This window comes from Melopsittacus undulatus, chromosome 1 (genome assembly GCF_012275295.1).
Source record: "Melopsittacus undulatus isolate bMelUnd1 chromosome 1, bMelUnd1.mat.Z, whole genome shotgun sequence".
Taxonomy (NCBI): domain Eukaryota; kingdom Metazoa; phylum Chordata; class Aves; order Psittaciformes; family Psittaculidae; genus Melopsittacus; species Melopsittacus undulatus.
The window spans coordinates 116,915,196-116,935,269 of NC_047527.1; the positions used below are offsets into that span (position 1 = coordinate 116,915,196).

Below are 20,074 nucleotides of genomic sequence, written 5' to 3' on the forward strand. Positions count from 1 at the left end.
GTTCTAATGGTCTATGGCATTTAATTGAATAGAGAAAATAGGTAGTATGATTCCTGAATGTTATTTTTTGCGTTTTATGCCACCTTTTTCTCCCCGCTAGGTGAAGTATAAGGGAGCTGCTAAAAAAGACCTTTCCAACTCTCTTTATCAGCAGATGCCAGCCACAATTGACAGCGTATTTGCAAAGGAATTAATGCAACTTCAGAGCAAGGTAAAATTTTAGAATCACAACAGTGATTTTTAGATGAATTGTGTGACAGAATCTGACCAATTTTAACAATGTATTCGAATAGATACATGGTTACCTGCTTGATTTATTTGAGGGAGTTTATCATCCAGAGTTTATCACCATAACTTCTTAACTTCAAGAACTACAAATTTACAAAATGTTGACAATCTTACTTGTTATGTTTATTAAATATAAATTTAAAAACTGATAGTGCATTCATGAGTCCAATGAAATCCATTAGAAATCCATAAATGCAATAAGGATTTATTGAACTCAGTGACATTGAACTGCGTTTATAGAATAGACAAATCTTATATAACAGCCATTTCAATATGAAAGTTGTATTATAAAATGTTTGATGCTGAAGGGAAGGAAAGATAATGACCTTCATAGGCACTTATTGGTAGCAGTAAACATATTTCTGAAGGTCTACATCATACTACCATTTACAACAAATTTTATAAAAATACGAAATCAAGTATATTGTAAGCATGTAAACATGCAAACAACCCATAAAACAGTAAATTTGAGTTCAGTTGCATCCAGGGGCTTAAAAATATAATACCCTTTAATGTAGGCAGGTGACCCTTCACTTGCATTGATCTCGGTGGAATTATAAGTGTTAAGTATGTGTAATACGAATGAAGTTACAGATTTTCATTGTTACTCACGAGAATTACAGCTGATAGATGGTTGTGGCTTTCTGTCCACCAACCATTTCCACATTTCTCTTGTTTTGCCTTTCTCCTCTTTCAAGGCTATTAACTATGTGTAGTTTAATGCAGCTAGTCTGTGAAGTGAACATACTCCTAAATCCACAAAATTGATTGTATCTCAATATGCATTCTTCTAACACAGTGATTTTTTTTTTTTCAAGCAAAGGAAAATATTCATAACAGAAGAAAGCACTGATATCTCGAGGCAGCTTGTGGAGAAATGTTTTGATTTAAAACAATGTGTTAAACAAGGCAAGGCTATATTGTGCAAATAAAATAACATAAAGTATGTTGTAGTTTCCATAGTTCGAAATGGAACATATATACACTCAAAGTAGCACAGTAGCTGAAATGACATTAATGGGGCGTTTCATTGTAAAGTGAGTGATTAGAAGAGTTACAGTAGAAATAAATTGGGAATTAAACTTGTATAACATTTTTCAACCATTAGTTTGATTTATAAAACATTAGTTAAGTAGTTTGCCACAAATTTACTCCTGAATTCATTCTGAATGTGTACATTCTACATTGGTTTAAACAAATGAGGTTAATTAACATCGGTGATGTGGCAGAAAAGATAAATAACCGAGACTAAAAAGGAAACCATTTGATCCATCAGAAAAAAAGCCTTTAAAGGAAAAAACTGACATTTTCATTTGATACTTTTTGAAGTTTTTTCTTCAATCATCCAACAGTCATAGAGAAACAAATATGCATATACCATGAGTAATATTTAAGCAGAAACTTTTCCTGTAAAATTCATACCATCCCCATAGGAATAGATGCATTATAAATCATAATCTACCATAAAACTTAAAGATACGCTGACACATTTTTCCAACTTATGGTTACTGTTATAGTGGACCTGAATTAAATGCTACTTTGGGAGAAATCCTAGGGGATTTTCTAGTGGAAAATCTTCTCTACAGTATTCAAATCTAAGCCATATTGTGCCTATCACTGAGGTACCTAAGTGGCTAATACAAGGATTTCAGATTTCAACTGGGTCAGGATATGGCAGAGGGGATTTCTGCAGCATTTATCCAGCTGGGATTGTGAATTTATAGGTCATCACTTCAGTAAGAGGAGACCACAGGTATACCTTAGAAAGGAGAGGGAACAGCATCAACTGGCCATTGTGCCAGCCCTCCCTCAAAAAGGTTGTTACAAGCACAGAACTGCAGTCTATTTCTCAATTATGTTAGTCTGATTTTAAATGGGTGCTTATTTCCTGTGAGGTGGAAATAGCGTGACCTCTTCCTCATCCGCATTAGAACAAACTTACACCTTTGACTCCCTTTTCATGCTTCTTGGATGGGCCTGAATGCTTTTATAGCCAGATAAAGCAGGTGCTTTCTCTCTCTGTGATGCCGTGTTCTTGGCAGGATCCATAGCCTCATATGCCAAGCAGGTATGTCGGGACTAGGGGATCATGATGTGGAAGAAAGAGAGCTACTGACTCTCCACTGCTGCCTGCTGGCACACAATTGCTGAGGCCAGTGTGCCTCTACTGGGTGATCTCTTTACATGGTCCTCCACAAATGGTCTCTGCCATATGATGCTGCCTGAAATGGTGCTGCTGCCCTGCTGCTGCCCAGCAGCACTGTCTTCAGCCTACCTCGATCTAGCCCAATTTATTAATCTCATGCATTGTTTCAGCTCACACTCAGAATTTAGGAACTTGGAGGCAACTGGGTGAAATTTCTTTTTTTCTCACAAGAAATTATTGCCCACCTACAGCTGCCTTCCACAATCCTCTCCAAAACAGACTGCCATATTACCATCTTTAACTGGTATGGCACTTGTTATGGATTTCAGCAGAGCCAAGATCTCATTTGGTATGGTTTGAGCCATTCAATGTCAGCACTGACAGGATCTTACTATAATGGAGAGTACAACACCGTGACATTTGTAGTTTACCTCCTGAGGAGCTTTTGCCCCATATTGGTTGTATTGATTCATGCTCAATTCCCTCTTCAAGATACTCAGGAAAGACTTTAGCCAGACTACTTCTGCTGGCTTTTGCATAAAGCCCATGTTTGCTTATTTTGTATTTTATGTAGAACTGGCATGAAGATGGAAATGATTGCCCGTAGAGAAGGAAATGCATCAAAAATTTTGACAAAAAAGTTACAATGCTGTTTGTGGAAAAAAAAAGTATTTCATGAGAATGAAAAAGAATTTGCACAGCCTCAGATACTTATGTGGCTTTCATCCATTTCCTCTGCACAGAATATTTGTCTATTGCCTTCTCAATAGCTTTCTTCAGGGTGAGCAAGCAGATTTTCCTCTCTACATCTCTTTTATCATGGCTGTCCCCATGGTGAGCTAGAGAGAGCAGAAGTCCCTGTCCTCACCACATAACTTCACCCTCCTTGCTAGCCTACAAAGCTCTCACCAGTTTCCCTGTTCTCTGCAATGCGAAAATGAAGTTGGTGAGAGCAGGGAGCCCTCATTTTGATTTTCCTGAAAGGAAATTTACATTTTCTGGAAAAATTACAATTTTCCTGTGAACAGTATTTCTGAAGGAAAATTTCTGATCATTGCTAGCTTTGTGCCAAGTCTTTTTCTTGTCTGAAGACCAGTAAACTGAATCCTTCCTTACACAGAGCAATTTTTTTAATAAGGTGTCACAAACAATGATAAAGGTATTTAAAATTGCTTAAGGGGAAATAGTGTTGAAAAAAAAGTATGCGTTTCATCACTTTTTTCATCACTTTATTTCTGCCATAAGAAGAGATTGCGCTGTTTTTCTTCTTATCTGAAAGGAATAATCTCAAGCAAACTGAAGGCAGTTTAATTTTCTCCTTTGAACTGGGCAATACCTCAAATAGTAACTATATGTCAATGTTCAAGTATTTTCTGGTTGTTAGTAAAGATGATGAACCAAGTGAATCTTAAGCAATACTTTCAACTTCAAGAGAAAGTTTCAGAGTTTTTTTTTCACTTGTAGGCAGAATCCTTTCACTTTTATTTGAATTTGTTTTTTTTTACTATGATAAAGCTATCTTTTTGTGGCTTACTGCATCATTTACAATCATATTACACATTATCAGGCTGTTTTATGTAATTTTTCATGTTTTTTATGGTTTCAAATCTCATGTTCAAGACTTCCTCTTTTTTTATGGTAACAAGTATTGCCCTTCTGGGCTTCTGTAGTTTGTTTTACACAAATATATCAGCTAATCTAGTTCAGTATCTAGCGATTAAAATGGCATTTTCTGTATTCTTGACCATTTCCTCCTACACAATCCTACGTTGTGGATTTTAAGTTCAGGGCTCATCTTTCTGACTATATAGAGAAATACAAACATAAAAATTTTGTAGTGTTTAAAGTATTCCAAAGCAGAGGGTCAGTCAGAGTTAAGTTAAAGGAGCATAAAGCCTTCCTTAATGCAGCTTCCTATTGACACACTGGTGTCCATGAGAGAACAAAATAATTAAGAAATTAGTATTTACAGATTAGTTCAATTTGAAGTCATGCCTACTTAAATAATTACCTTTTATTTCTTAAGTTAGTAAATGGTACCACTACAGAGTAGAGGTTATGTCAGTGGCCTGTAATACTCAGTCTCTGTGTAGTTTCATATGTAGAGTTGATAAGAAAAATTCAGTTTAGCTAAAACTTGAAAATTAACATGAAATGAGAAAAAAATGTACACATACCAATGTGTAAAATAATGGTTCCAAGAATATTGGTGAAATAATCCTCAACAGCATTTTTTTCATGCTTCCTTGGAACTGATTTACAGATCAGAAAATAGTTCTGCATGAAACTGTCCAAAACTAAACTAGACAGCTATTGAACTCCTCTTAGCCTGTGATTGCTTCAAGGTTTCTGGCTTCAAGTCAGTTAATAAAAATAATGTGAAAAGTTAGGAACAACAGGGCTGTCAAATACCAAGTCAATTATTCCTACATTAAGCTAAAGAAACAGTTATCTTTTCTCAAGATAGTGGACACTCAATTTTTGTTTCTGTTAATTTTTTTATGTTGGAATTTACACTGTATAAGGAGATGGCACATTTTAAGTTTACTAATTTGATTTTCATTCATATAGTAGCAGTGCAAAAAAACATCCCAACCCTTTTTGTCTTAATCTCTCAGCCTATATATCATTTTGTAATCTGAGATGGCCAGGGGAGATACTTATGTATTGCCTTGGGCACCCTGAGCTGTGACTCAGATGCAATCTTGCTGCCTTAAACACAAACAGATATAACATTTTCTCACAGTTCTAGTGTCATGTCCTGAAAGAATCTGAATCACTGTAGTTTAGAGTTCCCATCTCAAAACTTTCACAGTATTCTTTTATTGCAGTCAAGGGTTTTAGTTTCAAATCCTTCTCCTCCTGATCAACTTTCAATCTTATTTAGTATTTGCTGTTTTCTTGAGGATTTTTTTCAATGCTTACTCCTGAGAGCTATTAGAAAATGAATTTTCTTAATGTTTACTGCTTCTTCAAAATCAAAACATGGTGAATTTTCTTAATGTAAGCCTGAAAGCTTCTGACAAGGATAAGTGCAAGATCAGCTTTTCAGGCATTTTTAGTGTGTGGTGTGTATATGTAAGTATAACACAGTATAGTGAAAGCTGGATGAATGCCCAACATTGAGCTCAGTTTCTATTACAAAAATAAGTTTTGTTTGTAAACTCACAATCCAATTCCATTTTGCTTTATCATGATAACAATTGAATGTAAAGATCTCTTTCTAGCCCCCAGAACCTGGGGGCTAGTCAAAATGGGCATTGTGCTAGTAATTTCCGAACAGTGGAAGAAACAGATGTTTGGGCTATGAGAATTTCATGTAAACCTCTTTGTTTATGAGAAATGCACAAAATCTGTTTTTTGTGGGTTTTTTTTGTTAAAAAACAGGAAAAAAAATTAAACCTGAAATAGTCACTTAGCTGATAGCTTCAAGTCTGTTTTGAGCAAAAAAAGCTTTTGCTTATGCTTTTCTGTGAACTGTCTTCTCACCTTGTTAAGGTGAATTTTCTGTTTCAGTATATTTTTCTCGCCCCGTCTACTCATATCTCTGTTGCAAAAACAGAGCAGAGAAGTCTCTCTGCTGACTGTGCCTCATATGTCTCTGTTTTGGGCGGAAGCTGCTCTTGTTTCAGGTTTCTGGTTCCATTAAGGAGCTTAATTAGTTATTGCATTTCTTCCTGAGTACAGGCACACTATTGACACTAGGTTTAACCCGGCTCACATTATTATACCTGCTGGATGAGGCCACAAAAGTATAATGTTGCTCTTTTCAGGTTCTCTATAAACAAAAGCATGATGCTGAGAAAGGAACTTCAGATTATGCACATATGAAGGAGCCTCCAGATATTAAGCATGCTATGGAAGTCAATAAATACCAGAGTGATGTAAGTACTCCCCCATCTATTTGCTTGTTTTGGGTAAATACATCTATTAACTGAAATGAATTGGGCATGGAATGTTTTCATATTTCATTAGTTCGTATTTTTTTACATTATTTGCTCCGAAGTAATTTGGGACATGATGTGTGTATAAAATATGATACAAGTAATGATATATGTGCCTTTTATTCTAAACTTCAGTGTGAAGTAGTTGTTTGTTGGTAGAAGTTGTTATTAAGTGCTATCCCTTTGGAATAAAATTACAAACACAGGTTCTCTGAATTCATGTGGACCTACTTGTGCTTTAAAAGTGTATAAAACTCTTTGTTTACATGAAGACCTTACCAGCATAGTTTCAGTGTCTTACGCTGCCAAAACTTGGTTCTTTAGGGTTCTGTGGAGAGGTGGAAGAGGGGCTGTTTCTACTCTGCTCTTGCACACTTTTATGTGCATGAATAACATCGTTCCTATCTCTTTGAATACATATGAAATGATTTTCAAAGAACAGTTTATGACTTTGTTTTACAGAATCTGAGGCATAGAGTTCAGTTTAATGCCAGGCATTAGTTTATACCATTGACTGAAATTGACCCATGTATTTGTTCTATAGTCTTATTTAGATAGCTTAGATAATTCAGATTGTTTAGCAATATTTTTAAAGTTGCTTACCTTCTAGATCTGCTTGTTAACATCATTAAAATATTTTTGTATTTTTGTATAATTGTTTCAACTTCACAATATAACCCCCTAATAATAGTATTTACATTTTTTATTAGTGTCAAGTCAGTTTGGATTTTGTGGTTAAGCTAGCTTATACTAGCCCAATGCACCATTTCTGGGGCCAGAAATGCTACCAAGATTGGTGTCTTGAATGATATAAACACAACTTTAAAGACAAACATATGTTAGTTTTAGGTTTTGTAAAAGCTGACTTATGAGCAAAGTAAATTTTAAGAGAAGATTGGCCAAAATAGGGAGGTCTTCTTATAGGGTACACAAAACCAGTAAGAACAGCTGACATGTAAATACCTTTAAAATTATAATTTATTTCCATTGTTATTAGGTAACCAAGTCAGGTAAGTAGGTGATTTTATAACACTTGTTTCTCAGCTAAACAGGATATTTGTTTGCTGTTAACAATGTAGAAAATGAAGCTTGGGTGTTCATTTTGAATTATCTTAAATTTACCCTATCTTCCCTACTGACAGCATAACAAACACTCTTTGGGTATGTAGGCTGAAAACTAAATGTCAATGTTAGATGTATGTCTGTGTGTGCAGAATCTTGACAGCTGGCTGCTGATTAAAAGGCTGCTGGAAAACTTCAGGGAAGCATTATGTTTGAAGAATAACTTTTTCTTCTGCTGGGAAATACCTGTGTTGGAACTCCCAGCAGTAATTTGCAACCTGTCTTGATTACAGAATTCCCTCTTCCTGTCAAATTCTGGCTGTCACTGCTGTTGGAAGCATCAGGATGTCAGATTGACAGAGTGTAGGAGTTGGGAACATGAACTTCTCTCCCCATAAGCAAGGTTTTTTTTGTTTTTACCTAGCAGTAGGAATAATGGTGGACTACAAGGAAAGGAAATAATGTTGGGAGGAGACATTGGAATCCCTCTCAGAGAAGGTGATGACATCAGGAGGAATATGAGATGAGCTTTTTAATCAAATTTATCATGGTATGAGGATTAGTGTGCTAGTGAATGAAATTCAGTTGTTCTGACTTCTTTCACCCTTACAGCGAGCAAAACAAAAAAACCCAAATAAAAGAAAATGAAGGCAAACATAGGAGGCAAGGGTGTTTTGATAAATGACAACTGAAACCAGCATGTTAAAAATAATGAAAAAATACAAAGGAAATGATTTTTCAGCCTGAGCAAACTTCAAAAAAATGCAACAAACCCTCCATATCCAACATAAAACTCTAACCAGATAGTTTTATCTGCTTAAGAACATATTCTTTCTGGTTGCTCACGGGGAGATGCAGTGCAATGGGGATGCATCTTTATGACACATAAAGGAGTAAGTTATGTATGTCCAGTTATTGTTCGGTGGAGTTACACAGCTGCTGCGAGTAATTGTTGGGGCATCACTGTGAGTAGCTATGGAATTGTTGTTTTGTTAGTACAGGTTTAATTAAGAGCTGTGTGAATTTTCATCTTTGAGTCAGAGCATGGAATACTGAGCATCCCAAATGTGGAGTGTTTGTCTTTCAGAACCATTTCAGGCTACTTGTAGAATCACTGCTTTGAAAGTACAAGGAAAAGGAGGGAAACTACTGGGAGAATAGAAGGACAAAGCTCTTTTATCCAGTGCTCAGTACAGTTTACCTACGGGAGCAGAATGCATGTTTACCTACAATGCTCTGCCAACTCAATTCAACCTTTACACGCAGGGTTTGCATCTAATAGGATTAGGATGTGTTTAAGACTATTTACTCAGCCTTAAAATAAGGCTGACATTTATACACAACTCTGTGAAATGTGCAATTTCCTTTAAAAATTAAGACTGTATTCAACTTAAAATACATTTATGCTGACATTTTGAAACTGTCATGTGCTGTAGGCCTTCTCACCATTTTGAATATCATTAACATGCTCTATAAGCGTGGGCTGAAGCTGTGTAACAGGGAAGTGCTGTAAAATTTCCTGAACAGTGGATCGTGTATGAAAAAAACATTTTTCTCTTCTTCGTGCTTAGACTGAGGAAAGTTGCTTTCAAAAGAACAAAAGTGACTGTTTTAATGATAGGGCATTTACTTGAAAAATAATGTAAATACTACATAATACTTTAATGAAAGCATGTTTACCCAGACCGAAGGACTTTTCTGTAGAAGTTGTGTTTGTGTTTTGTGAAGTGAATGTTAATGGTGTAACTTTGGCGCACAAAGGCATTTGGAGAAAAGTGAAGTAGGGGCCATGAGCATAATTTGTGTCTGTGCTTGGCTGATGTCTTTTAGCTCATCTGGAACTTCCCAGACTTGGGACCAAAACTGGGTGGTGGCACTTAGAAAACCATCAGGTCTCAACATAGTTGTTCACCTTACATGTAGTTGAGGATCACATAGATGGAAGAAATTAACTGAATAGTGAAATGACATGACAACTGAATTTCTAAAGCAAAGAAAATGCCACATTGTGCCTGTGTAGAAGCTGCACATAGCATTTGGTCAAGGTAAACAAAGCTGTGGATCATAGTTTTGTCTGTTCCATGACCTGGTCCATCACCAGGCATTATGAACAGAAAAAGAAGTTTAGTATTTGTACTGTGTACAGAATAATGAAGTGGTGTTCTGATTCTCCAAATAAGAAAACTGCAATAGCCTCAACTGTGGACATTTAAATGGCAGTTTGCATATCTAAGGTTGGAGCTCTGGTATCTTTTCTCTTATGCCTATGTATAAAACAGCGCTGCTTTTAAGACATTGGCTGACAGTTGGGTAAACTTTTGATGGATATGTGTGCTCTTTGTAGTCCATATGATGTCAGTAGGGGTAATTTATAATGTTCCACTGACCATCTAAATTTGAATATTTAAGCAGTCTATATTGTTTTAGGAGTAAGGGTTTTTTTTTTTTCATGTTGAGGCTATTGTGCAGTCACAATCCACACACACACACACAAGATTACATTCTTTCTGGTAAGACCAAATCAGCATATCTTAAACTCAGTGAGCTTAAACACTACCAATAACATACCAAAACGTTGATCTTTGTTTTGATGCAGGTCATGTTAAAGCTTCTCTTGGCTCTCTGTTCAGCATCTGCATTAGAAAAATCACCTTTCCCTGACTAACTTTCTGCTGACAGTGGTTGTCAACAGCAGGTCCCCCTGGACCACTTCCAACTGGTGCTGAAAATGATGTGTTTACTCCTGATGTAATTGGGACCAATCAATTTTCAAGCCCATTACTGGAAAGGATGACTGCATCAATCTGTAATAGACCAGAAATGTGTTTGTCTCTTCTACACAGGCCGGGAAACAGTTTTCAACACCATTTGAGTGGGGATCAGAAAAGCTGTTGCCAATGATGATTGTCACCAGCTAGTCATTTTCTTAGTGCTGATGGACCCCAAAGTGCAGATGAGAGAAAAGGAGGCAGAGACACAGCTGACAAGCCATTAGTTAGTGAACTTACAGCTCTTAGAAAATACTAAGAAGAGACAGGCAGTAAAAGACAAATTCTCTTGCAGGCAGGTGTGCCCAGCTCCTTGCTGACTTCTGTGTGTGCATCTCAAGAGGGCAAAATGTGTTCAAAGCTGCTTGTGCATATTTTAATAATTTATTACCTATAGCTTGGAATAGTTCTGGAATTGGAACAGGGGAGATGAAAAAAGATTGCAGGAAAGGTCTGAGTCTTTAAACTTAGGTGTGCTTGGGTCACCATGTAGCAGAAGTTTCAATTTGTTGATTGACAACCTGAGATGTTTTGCAGCACCTTTGGAAATCCGTTTATGTTGCGGCACTGTAGTGCATTCCAGTGTACTCTCACCATCATGAAAGGTGAAGCATCTTCAAGACCATCAGCTGGAATAAATAAACCAACACGTTTATTCCGAGTGGACCTTATGCCTTTTTATAAGAGCTGGAGGTGTGGCCTTATTAAAATTAGTCTACTGATTGTGAGCAAGCACTGAATATTTTCCATGCTTTTCAAAAACTAGTGGTAATTCAGAGTATGTAATCATAAGAATGGCTTTTGTTCAGATTATTGTTGTTTCTAAAAATATTCAACAATGTAACCACTTTATATTGTAATTTCAAATTAGGGTAGAAAACAACTTTAAATTTAGTTAGTATTTTTAATTTACTATTAGAAACTTCAAAACTAAAGGTAGTACAAGTTTTCTCCCTTTTTGTCCCTGCTTCTTTCTTGCTCGCAATTCCCACTGCTCTGCTGTAACTCTCCATTTAGGTCTTTCATTGCTGCTCTTGTCAGTATCTCAGTTGCAAAGAACAGTTTGAGCAGATGTTTTGTAGACCTGTGGTCCTCATAAAAAGAAGCAATTCTTGAACCTTTGGTGATGTGTTTTGGTAGTACCTTAGCAACCCTTTGAAGTGAAGTTTGAGTACGTGCATCGTGTAGTGCCTGGAGGTTCCAGTCAGGGTTTCAGCCTCCCAGTAAGGGCTGAACCAACTCAGGAGAAAAGATGGATGTCTGCTTCCCAGGGTGCTTCTGCTGTTTTCTTGACCAGGCTTTATTTTTCTCTTCTCTCTTGTGGGCTTCTTAACTTTCCACCTTTTGGAGCCCATAGGTGCACACACCAAGTTGGTTGCTTTGCCCTGTCTACATCTGTTCCTCTGCTCTCTTGGAACAGCTCTGGTTTTACTTTTCCAACATAGCACTATAAAAAAAAAATCACTACATGGAACAGAATAGCAGCTGTGTAATAGAGGCCAGCACACTGTCCCAATGGGAAAGGGTCAGCATCCAGGGATTGAGGTTATTCAGGAAATGGGAAACATATTTTTTCTTTCTTTGGCCTACCTCTGACAAACTACTGTTCTGCTGCATAACATTTTTATTCTCACTGGAGTATGACAAGCTGCAGAATGGAGCAAATATATATTGCAGACATTTGTAAAATGCTAGATGACTTTCCCTCAGACATAAGTAATAGGTATACTGGTTTAGGTGCAGGAAGAATAATAATTCACTCTGGGAAAGCTATAGCAATTGGCCTTGCATCTAATATAATTGGAAATGGTGAAATATAAAGGACTGTCACTGTCTTATTCCACCCTCCCTTTCCCCCTGAAATTAACCACAATCCATTATTTCATGTACTATATGATCATGTCATTTGGGAGCAATAAGTGACCACATTTCCTCAACTTTATCACCACTATTCTTGATTCTCTGTTGTTAAATTCACTCCATTTCTAATTTCTATTTTGAGCACATATGCTGGCCTTTAATTTGCAATTTACATGGATGATAGGGTGCTATTCAGAAACCTGTTTCTGCTGCCTTTGTGGTTTTCACCTCACCTCATGTGGTCATTAGGATGAACAGCATATAATTAACTAAATTCATGTAAAGCCTTGAATTGCAAATGGTTGTCTGTACATCTAGTTTCTTAAAAAAATAGAGGAAATCTAAACCTAACCAAAATGAAACTTCCAGTGGTTTAAACCAGCTGCAAGAATCAGTTTCTGTTTTCTTGGTGGGTGATGCTTTGGGCTGTATTCAGCCAACCTATTTATTTGTTTATTTTATCAGTGATTATACTTGTGTGTCACTCATTGTAGGTTAAAAATTGTAAGATCTATCTGTGGGCAAGTGGCCAACACTGAAGCCTATTTAGCTTGTCTACTTAGCTAAAGCCATATGGATGCAAAATTGCTTTCCTGTTGCCTGTAAAACATTTGCCAAAAAGTAAGATTTTTTCTTTTCTTTTTACAATAACATTTGTACAAATTATATTTGTTGTGGAGTGCTGCAGTTTATGAGTTTGTTGCATTGTACCCAGAGTGAAACTTTATTTTGGAGATAGGAATGGAGGCTGTAAGTGAAGCTTCGAGCTGAGGACTTTCTTGATGGTGAAATACTGTGGTGAGAGGTTGATTAAATTTATTAGACAATAGAAAATATAAAAGACTGTCCAGTAAAGCAGGAATTCTTCTAATACTTTCTGTTTTCTGTAGACTTAATTGTGTGTTCTCTAACTTTTGCCTGAAACTTCAATTTGTCAGACACTATCTTATGATTATATTAATCATTCAGAATAATTCAGTAAGACAGCTCTTGGAAATTGGCTTAGATTGGCACATGTGCTACAGGAAGGGAGAAGAAAAAGTCTACAGACCCTGAAGAGGGAGGATAACTTGTGGTCCCAGAGCTCTGCAATGTCCCTGAGGTCTATGCTGTTCCTGTGATTGCTTTGCTAAATGAAGAATGTTTGGACTTTCCTACCTGTGGTTTAGCCTTCTGGCCAAAGCTTTCTGAGTCCATTCATTATAGTAGCGGCTTTTGCACAAACAGATTCAGTTTTGTGCTCCGCATGCTGGAACACTCAGCCTTCTTGTTCCAATGATTGTGCAGATGAGCAGATAAGTGGAGCTGCGGGAAGTGGGGGGATGCTGAGGTGGAGGTGTATCATCGAGTTACGTACCAGCTGCACAGCTGCCTATTACGGAGAAAGATCTTTGCTGTGGTAGCATTGCAGTTTTGGTTCAGGGTAGCAGCAGTCTGCCAGGCTGTGGTGTTCAGTATCCTGGTGGGTTTAGTTTATGTTAAAAAAGAGCACAGCATAGCAAAAATATCATACTCTTAGAAGTCCTCTGAAATTTAATGATAAAACCTAATATTTCAATCTTTGCAGTGCTTTCATTTTCTACTATGCTTCTAAGCAAAACCATTTTCATTTAAATATTGTATTTTATGCTTCTGAATTTCTTCTGTTTCCTGTTAACCTGTGTGGGTTTTACTAAATAATCCCTGTCAAACAGAGTTTTATTAAATTTGATGGCTGAGTTGATAGGCCATTCAAAGCTTATTTATAAACTTCAAACATTTTTATTTGTCTATTTTAAACAAAACTGTTTTTTGTTTGACAGGTATCTTACAAGAAGGATGTGCAAGATACTCATAGATACACTGAAGTGCTGAACAGACCAGACATAAAGATGGCAACTGAGATAACAAAGATAGTGAGCGATGTATGTTCATCTGTTACTCTTTCTGGGTTTTTAGACATATTATTCCAATGTCATTCAGACTGTTTAGAATGCTGCTGAAATTCTCAAATGTCACAAGCAAAAAACCTGAAACCTCAAGCCTGATGTGGAGGTTTCATTAAAAAAAAACCCAAAACAACAAAACCCCCACTAACCTTGCCTGGTATGTTGCAAAGTTATGGGTTTCTTCTAATTTGATGTTGACAGTATGACCTTTGCAATTATTTGTCATTGATCTAAAGACAACCTTAAGCTTCCTAAAGTCGGTTGTGTTTCAGCTTTACTCATGATAATCATTCTCAAAATAAGTCATATGCTTGTATGCTGTACTGTGCTTCTGAAGACACACCAAGCCTTTTTTCACCTCAGTACAAGAGAAGCTCACATCCCTGGGCTCCCCTTCCTCCTCCCATCTCAGCTGGCAGTGACAGGGAAATGCAATTCCCTGCTGTCCTTCTGAGAGCTGTGCAAACACACTGCTTCTTGCATGGGGGCTCTCCTCCCTGAACTCCCCTCTCAAATTCTTTTCCCTCCCACTGTGACATCTGCTAATGGATAGGTCAAGGAGCAGTTTGAAAAGCAGCAATGTATGGTGCAGTTTAATATTTTATTGTAGACAAGTCGAACAATATATATATTAAAAACCCTTAGCCAAGATTTTAAGTAACTGCTTATAGTTTAATGTGAGACTGACTAGGCAGCTATGGGGAGAGAGTTTAAAGAGACCTGAGATTTACCTTTTGAATATTTAAGATTTTCTGAAAAGCAAGAACAAAATTTTAAGTTCGACACCCAAATTTACTAACTACTCTTCAAGTCCATTTGAGTTAGAGTGGCATTTATTTCTCTCAGTCTGTTGTTATGAAGTGTCCTTGCTGATTCACTATGCCTGAGTAATGCAAGAAGCCTATTTTAGGCAATGGGTAATTTAGTTTGTGATATCGCAAAGCACCTATTGTTGATTCATCTGTGCTGTTTTCTAATGCATTGTGGAAAAAAATTGCAGCAATTTGCATGGGAGGCAGTTCAGCTGGAAAGATCACATAACATGAACCTTGTGGGACTTAATTCTGCTCTCTTACTCCACTGCAACCTCACTGACAATCAGCACGATTGCAGTCATGAAACTGAGAATGGAATTTGACCCTACGTTTCAAAAAAGCTGCCCCTCAGCCTAGTTTTGTTTCAAGACTATTTTCAGCTGCTACAGATAATCTTGTGTAAACTGCAGACTCTGTCGTAAGAAATACTGAGCCACTGTAAATATTCTGCCTGACTGGAAGAACAGTATTTCTCAGGCTTAAGATGTGCATTTGGTTTGTGAATGCTGTGCATTGTATTTTACAATAAATAAATATGTTATTGTTAACGAGATGAAGCCTGGGCTTTCTTTGGATTAGAACAGCAGTGTCAATGCAGATCACTAAATGAGACTTTTTCTACTGGCTCTAATGCTTACATTTCTCTTGATAAAGCAAACCAAATTAATTTGATAGTGATTCATGCTAATTGTTTTTTAAGGCTGAGTACAAGAAAGGAAGGGGAGAGATGAATAAGGAGCCTACTGTACTTGGAAGACCAGATTTTGAACATGCTAAAGGAGTTTCAAAACTGTTAAGCCAAGTAAGAGTCTCTATCATTTTACAATGACTTCATTCAGATCTCTTGTTCATAGCAATGCAAGAAAATATTTGGATTTTCAGATGATTATCTCTGATTGCATGAAGATTATGTTCTCAAAATTTTCATATAGTATTGCAATGACTAGTAAATTTAAGTTTCTTAGGAAACAGAATATACATTCTAAAGCAAAAACCCAGTGAACTTTGACTGTTACAACTCATCTTTTTCTAGATGGTGTATATTTATACAGATTATCTAGGATTTCTAAAATATCTGATCTGTATGTAATTTAGAGGCAAATTTTGCTTCTCATTCAGTTTGAGTGGAACTTTACCTTGTGATTAATCCCACTGAAGTAACTGGGGTGTTTTGTATAACTGCTTGCTAATGTGAGTAATGGGATCTGAATTTGGCCTGACACGTAAACCACCCGCCTTCCCCCTGAAACCAAACCTTTTATGTACTCCTTTCTGTTATATATTAACCTCAGAAAAAAAAAGACCAAAACAAGGGGGGAGGGGGAGGAAGGAGGGAGTATTTTAGTCCATAACTAAAAAGCTGAACACACAAATACTCCCTCTTTTCATCTTATAAGTCTTCTCTCATAAGATCTATGCAACAGACTCTACTACAGGTCAGTCTGACACCGATAGAAGGGATTTTTACTGCTGACCTGTTTTTTTTGGGTGGGTTTTTTTTTTTCCCTCCTGGAGTTGTTCTTACACAGTGCCTGGCATAATCCTTGCTAGTAATCCTGTCAGGCTACACTTAGAGCTTTTGTAAACCCAGGAACAAATTCTGCCCTCCTGTAGGAGAAGGATAACACCCTTTGATTGGAGAAGGCCATGTCAGCCTTTCCAGAACTAGAACACACACCACCACCTCCCCCTCTACCCCCCCGGAGTGTAGTAGTGTATATGCTAAAACAGTCTGAAAATCAGTGTTGTGTAACAAATACTTGTGATTTGATTGCATAGTAAACATCAACCCTAGAACTAACATAAAATGAGAATAATGTGCCATAGAGAACAAGCTGCAAAACAGTGCATTATCTGCATGAGGTTGAACTCGGTTTGCAGTCTCCAAACATTTGCCTTAGGTATCTGCTACTTGATTTTCTGTTAAAGATGTGGGTTTTTTTATTGCTTTGTTGTTGATACGTTCAAAATCAAAATTAGTTTGTGTTCTCCAAATAGATTTTTATCTTCCATTTTTTAACGGATTATGTGCTCATTCCTCTGCTGATGGGCAAGTCTCCTAAGGGATTCTTTTGTGCTTAACATTGTGCAGGCTTGGAAGTCAACCTGTCCTTTCTAAAATGGCCCAAGTGCAATGCTGCTTAGATCTCGGTGTCACTTATAGAAAAGGGTCTGTCATTTAGCAAACACTTTCAGTAGTTTTTAAAAGGGTTCATATCTAAATTTAGTGTATGGTTTCCTGTATGTCTACTCCGTGGCTGTCACACTTCTTTCCTTGCAGCCTATTTCAGAGTCTAGTCGGCTTGCAGTTGCCTGTCATAGCAAATGAGACCAATAGCCCTCTCCATCTCACTAAGCCTGGTACTATTGAGGTTGTGGCAACAACCTCAACTATCAGAAAATACCAGCTGCATGAGGTCCTGCAGGCTGATGTTGAGCCAGCTGCATCATAGGCTTCATCAATACACTTTTTATCTAATTTTTATTAGATGTGCTTTTTCTCTTGGACAATCCATGCTGCATGTGCAAAAGGTTTATAATAGTCTCTTCACTGCCAGGGACTGAGGTGGCAGCAGTTCTAGTTGTGATACTTCTGCAGAAGAGAGCATTTGGTGTGCTATTTAAACTTTTTTTAGAGTCCAGATAGTGCAGAAGGTGTGGCAGCAAGAGAGGAGCAGTTGGCAAAATGTAGCTTGCTTACAGCTTATTTGTAAAGAAGATTCCTACTGAGCCTCAGTGGTCCAAATACTGCAGCATCTGGGCCTGGGTCCATATTTTGGGATCCGTTCTTCTCTTGTGTTCTTCTCAGTCTACACTGTTGTGGCTGCTTGCAGTGTGTGATAGGGAACATATACACTTTCAGAAAGGGAGGCAATGCTTCAGCTTGTCACTGCTGCCATCCATCTGCATACATCAGCATGGAGACTGTAAACACCAGGCTGCTTTCAGCAGCGGGGAATGCACTCAGCAATTCCCAAGCTCCTATGAAGGGAAGGCAGTGGCCATGAGTTGTCTAATGTTTTTATATATTATTTGAATCATTATAACACTTAGACACAGTGACCATAAATCAAGAGCACAGAAAAATGAAGATGACCCCTGCGTCCAAAGAGCAGGGTTGTGGGGTAGGATGAGAAATGCACCTGTGCTGTAGAAGAGGAAGAGCTCTGAATATGGGTCAGCCATGTCAGTCCTCTTCATCAAGGATCTTGAAGCAGGCTTGTAACAATTATAAGATTAAAAAAAAAAGGGAAGTTAATAATCTCTTTATTGTGTCCAGACTTTCTGGCTTTTAGGTTTTCTCTTTGTTTCTCAGCAAGTGGGAGCATTATAAAGTTTTTGTGGTGAAAGTTGGTAATCTCCCTTAATAGCATGAATCTATAAGCTGTGACAGTGCATAGAAATATTAGTTATTTGACCCTCACAGTAAATTTGCAAAGTTGACAATTCTGATGGATGTAATGGGAAGAGAAGATGATAGCATGTTTTAATGTGGTGCATATGGGTAGGTAATTTAGGGAGTATGGAGAACAGGAGCAAGAAGAGGTCAGGCAGTGTGGGTGTAACGAAGGGAGAAAGCAATCAAGGCAAGCAGGAAGGCAAACAAAGCGAAGAAAACAGTGTTAATGTTTGACTGGCACTCAAGGCTCTAGGAAATCAGAGCACCCTCTCTCTCCCCTCTTTTTCCTTTTTCTTCTCTCTCTTTTTTTTTTGAAGGTTTTATTTAACAACGCTTTTGACAACAGCAGCAGCAAAAATAATAGCTCCCAGAACTAGTGTATTTACCCACAGCACGTAGTAACCCCTTTCTGTTGATTTTAAACCAAATTTAAACCAGAAACTGTTAGCCCTTGTGAAAACTTTAAGCTTGTCAATTTACTGAATGTACATTGTATAATTTGGGTTTTTTTTGTATTTCTTATAAAAACAAGTTCTTTTTTAAGTCTTTTTTATGTCTTCTAATGCATTTTATTAGCTTTTTCAAAGAGCTGCTGATATGAAGTATTTTCCCTATGGTGTTTAATAATTGGTTTTATGATGAATAATTTTGGGTATTTGTATTTCGTGCTGGATCTGGTGCTGATTGTTTCAGGGATAAAAGTGTTAGAGGCAGAATATTTTTCAAAATGTACCTTCTCTGAGATTATGAGTAACAAAGAGCCTAGGATTTTCCTAGTCTGTCTTTGCGTTAAGCTCTGCTGGTGCTTTTAGCAACCAATATTTTAATTTAGCTCTTTGTTGATGTAACATTTTCTTCAATATCTGTTTGTTCTGACAGTTTTTTTTAATTTTTTATTTTTAATATGTTTTCATATGTTCGTGAGGAAATGCTTTAGCTGCAAGTGTCTGCTTCATCCTGGGATTCCAGTGGTTGAATGCTTCAATTTTTGTAGGTTCTTTGTAAATCTGAACAGTGGGTGATGTCATCCACTTCTGAAACTGAACACTCCCTGTGTGAACAGCTTTGAACTACAGAATTGATTTAGGAATGTTGCTGCAAAGCTTCAAAAGACACTGCTCTGTCCAGCTGCAGTTCTGACTTTTATCGGTTTTGTGCGAGGCTGATGAGAAGTTTGTTTACCCATGCCTTATTTAATTCCAGTTTGGTTTTTCAGGGATGTTGTGTTAAAAGCCTGCAAAGTTTGCTCTTCCTTCAGCAATAATGAGAGAGCAACCTCCACACATTTCTTTTAAATTAATCCCTACTACATACTCTCTAAAAAAATAAACAAACTTAAGACTTCGATTAAGATGGGAATTAAGTAGCCACCTTTTAAACTCTCATTAAAATAAAGCTTTTGGTTAATGATGAAGTTTGTAGATAACTTCCACTAACAAATGTCATTTCTACTCTGTTTTTTTATTTGCTCTTCCATGTTACAGCATTCCTAAGACCTCCCCCTTTTGGATGTTTTAGAAATCACTGATGAAGTATTTTTCTGCGTTGTTTTTAATCAGAAGCCTTTCTCTCAGGCTTATTTTTCCCCTTTAAATTGCATTCATGACTTTCTTATGTTCAAAAGAAGGATAAATACCGTGTGAGTTACTTCACAGTGACTCATCCACGGGCTTGCTCTTCTCTCTTCACCCTCTGCCACCCCACGCTTTCTTTCAAAAGGAAGAAAGAAACAGGAAAATACTGATAAAAGAGAAAGTGAATGGGTGTGTAACTTTCAATGCGATGAATCCCCTATGACACATCAGAGTTAAATTACTGCTGGAAGTGCTCTTGAGATACTGCCGGGGTCATCTGATATTATTG

The 20,074-nt window shown here is 37.2% G+C and overlaps 1 protein-coding gene across 1 annotated transcript in view; it reads left to right on the forward strand.

Moving 5' to 3' along the window:
* Positions 1 to 20,074, forward strand: part of NEBL (nebulette) — a 90,959-nt gene that overhangs the window by 8,538 nt on the left and 62,347 nt on the right. Inside the window, exons 4-7 of the mRNA XM_034060521.1 lie at positions 101 to 211; positions 6,208 to 6,318; positions 13,871 to 13,972; positions 15,512 to 15,613. Of these exons, the coding sequence (XP_033916412.1) occupies positions 101 to 211; positions 6,208 to 6,318; positions 13,871 to 13,972; positions 15,512 to 15,613 (426 nt within the window). The remainder of the gene's footprint in view (positions 1 to 100; positions 212 to 6,207; positions 6,319 to 13,870; positions 13,973 to 15,511; positions 15,614 to 20,074) is intronic.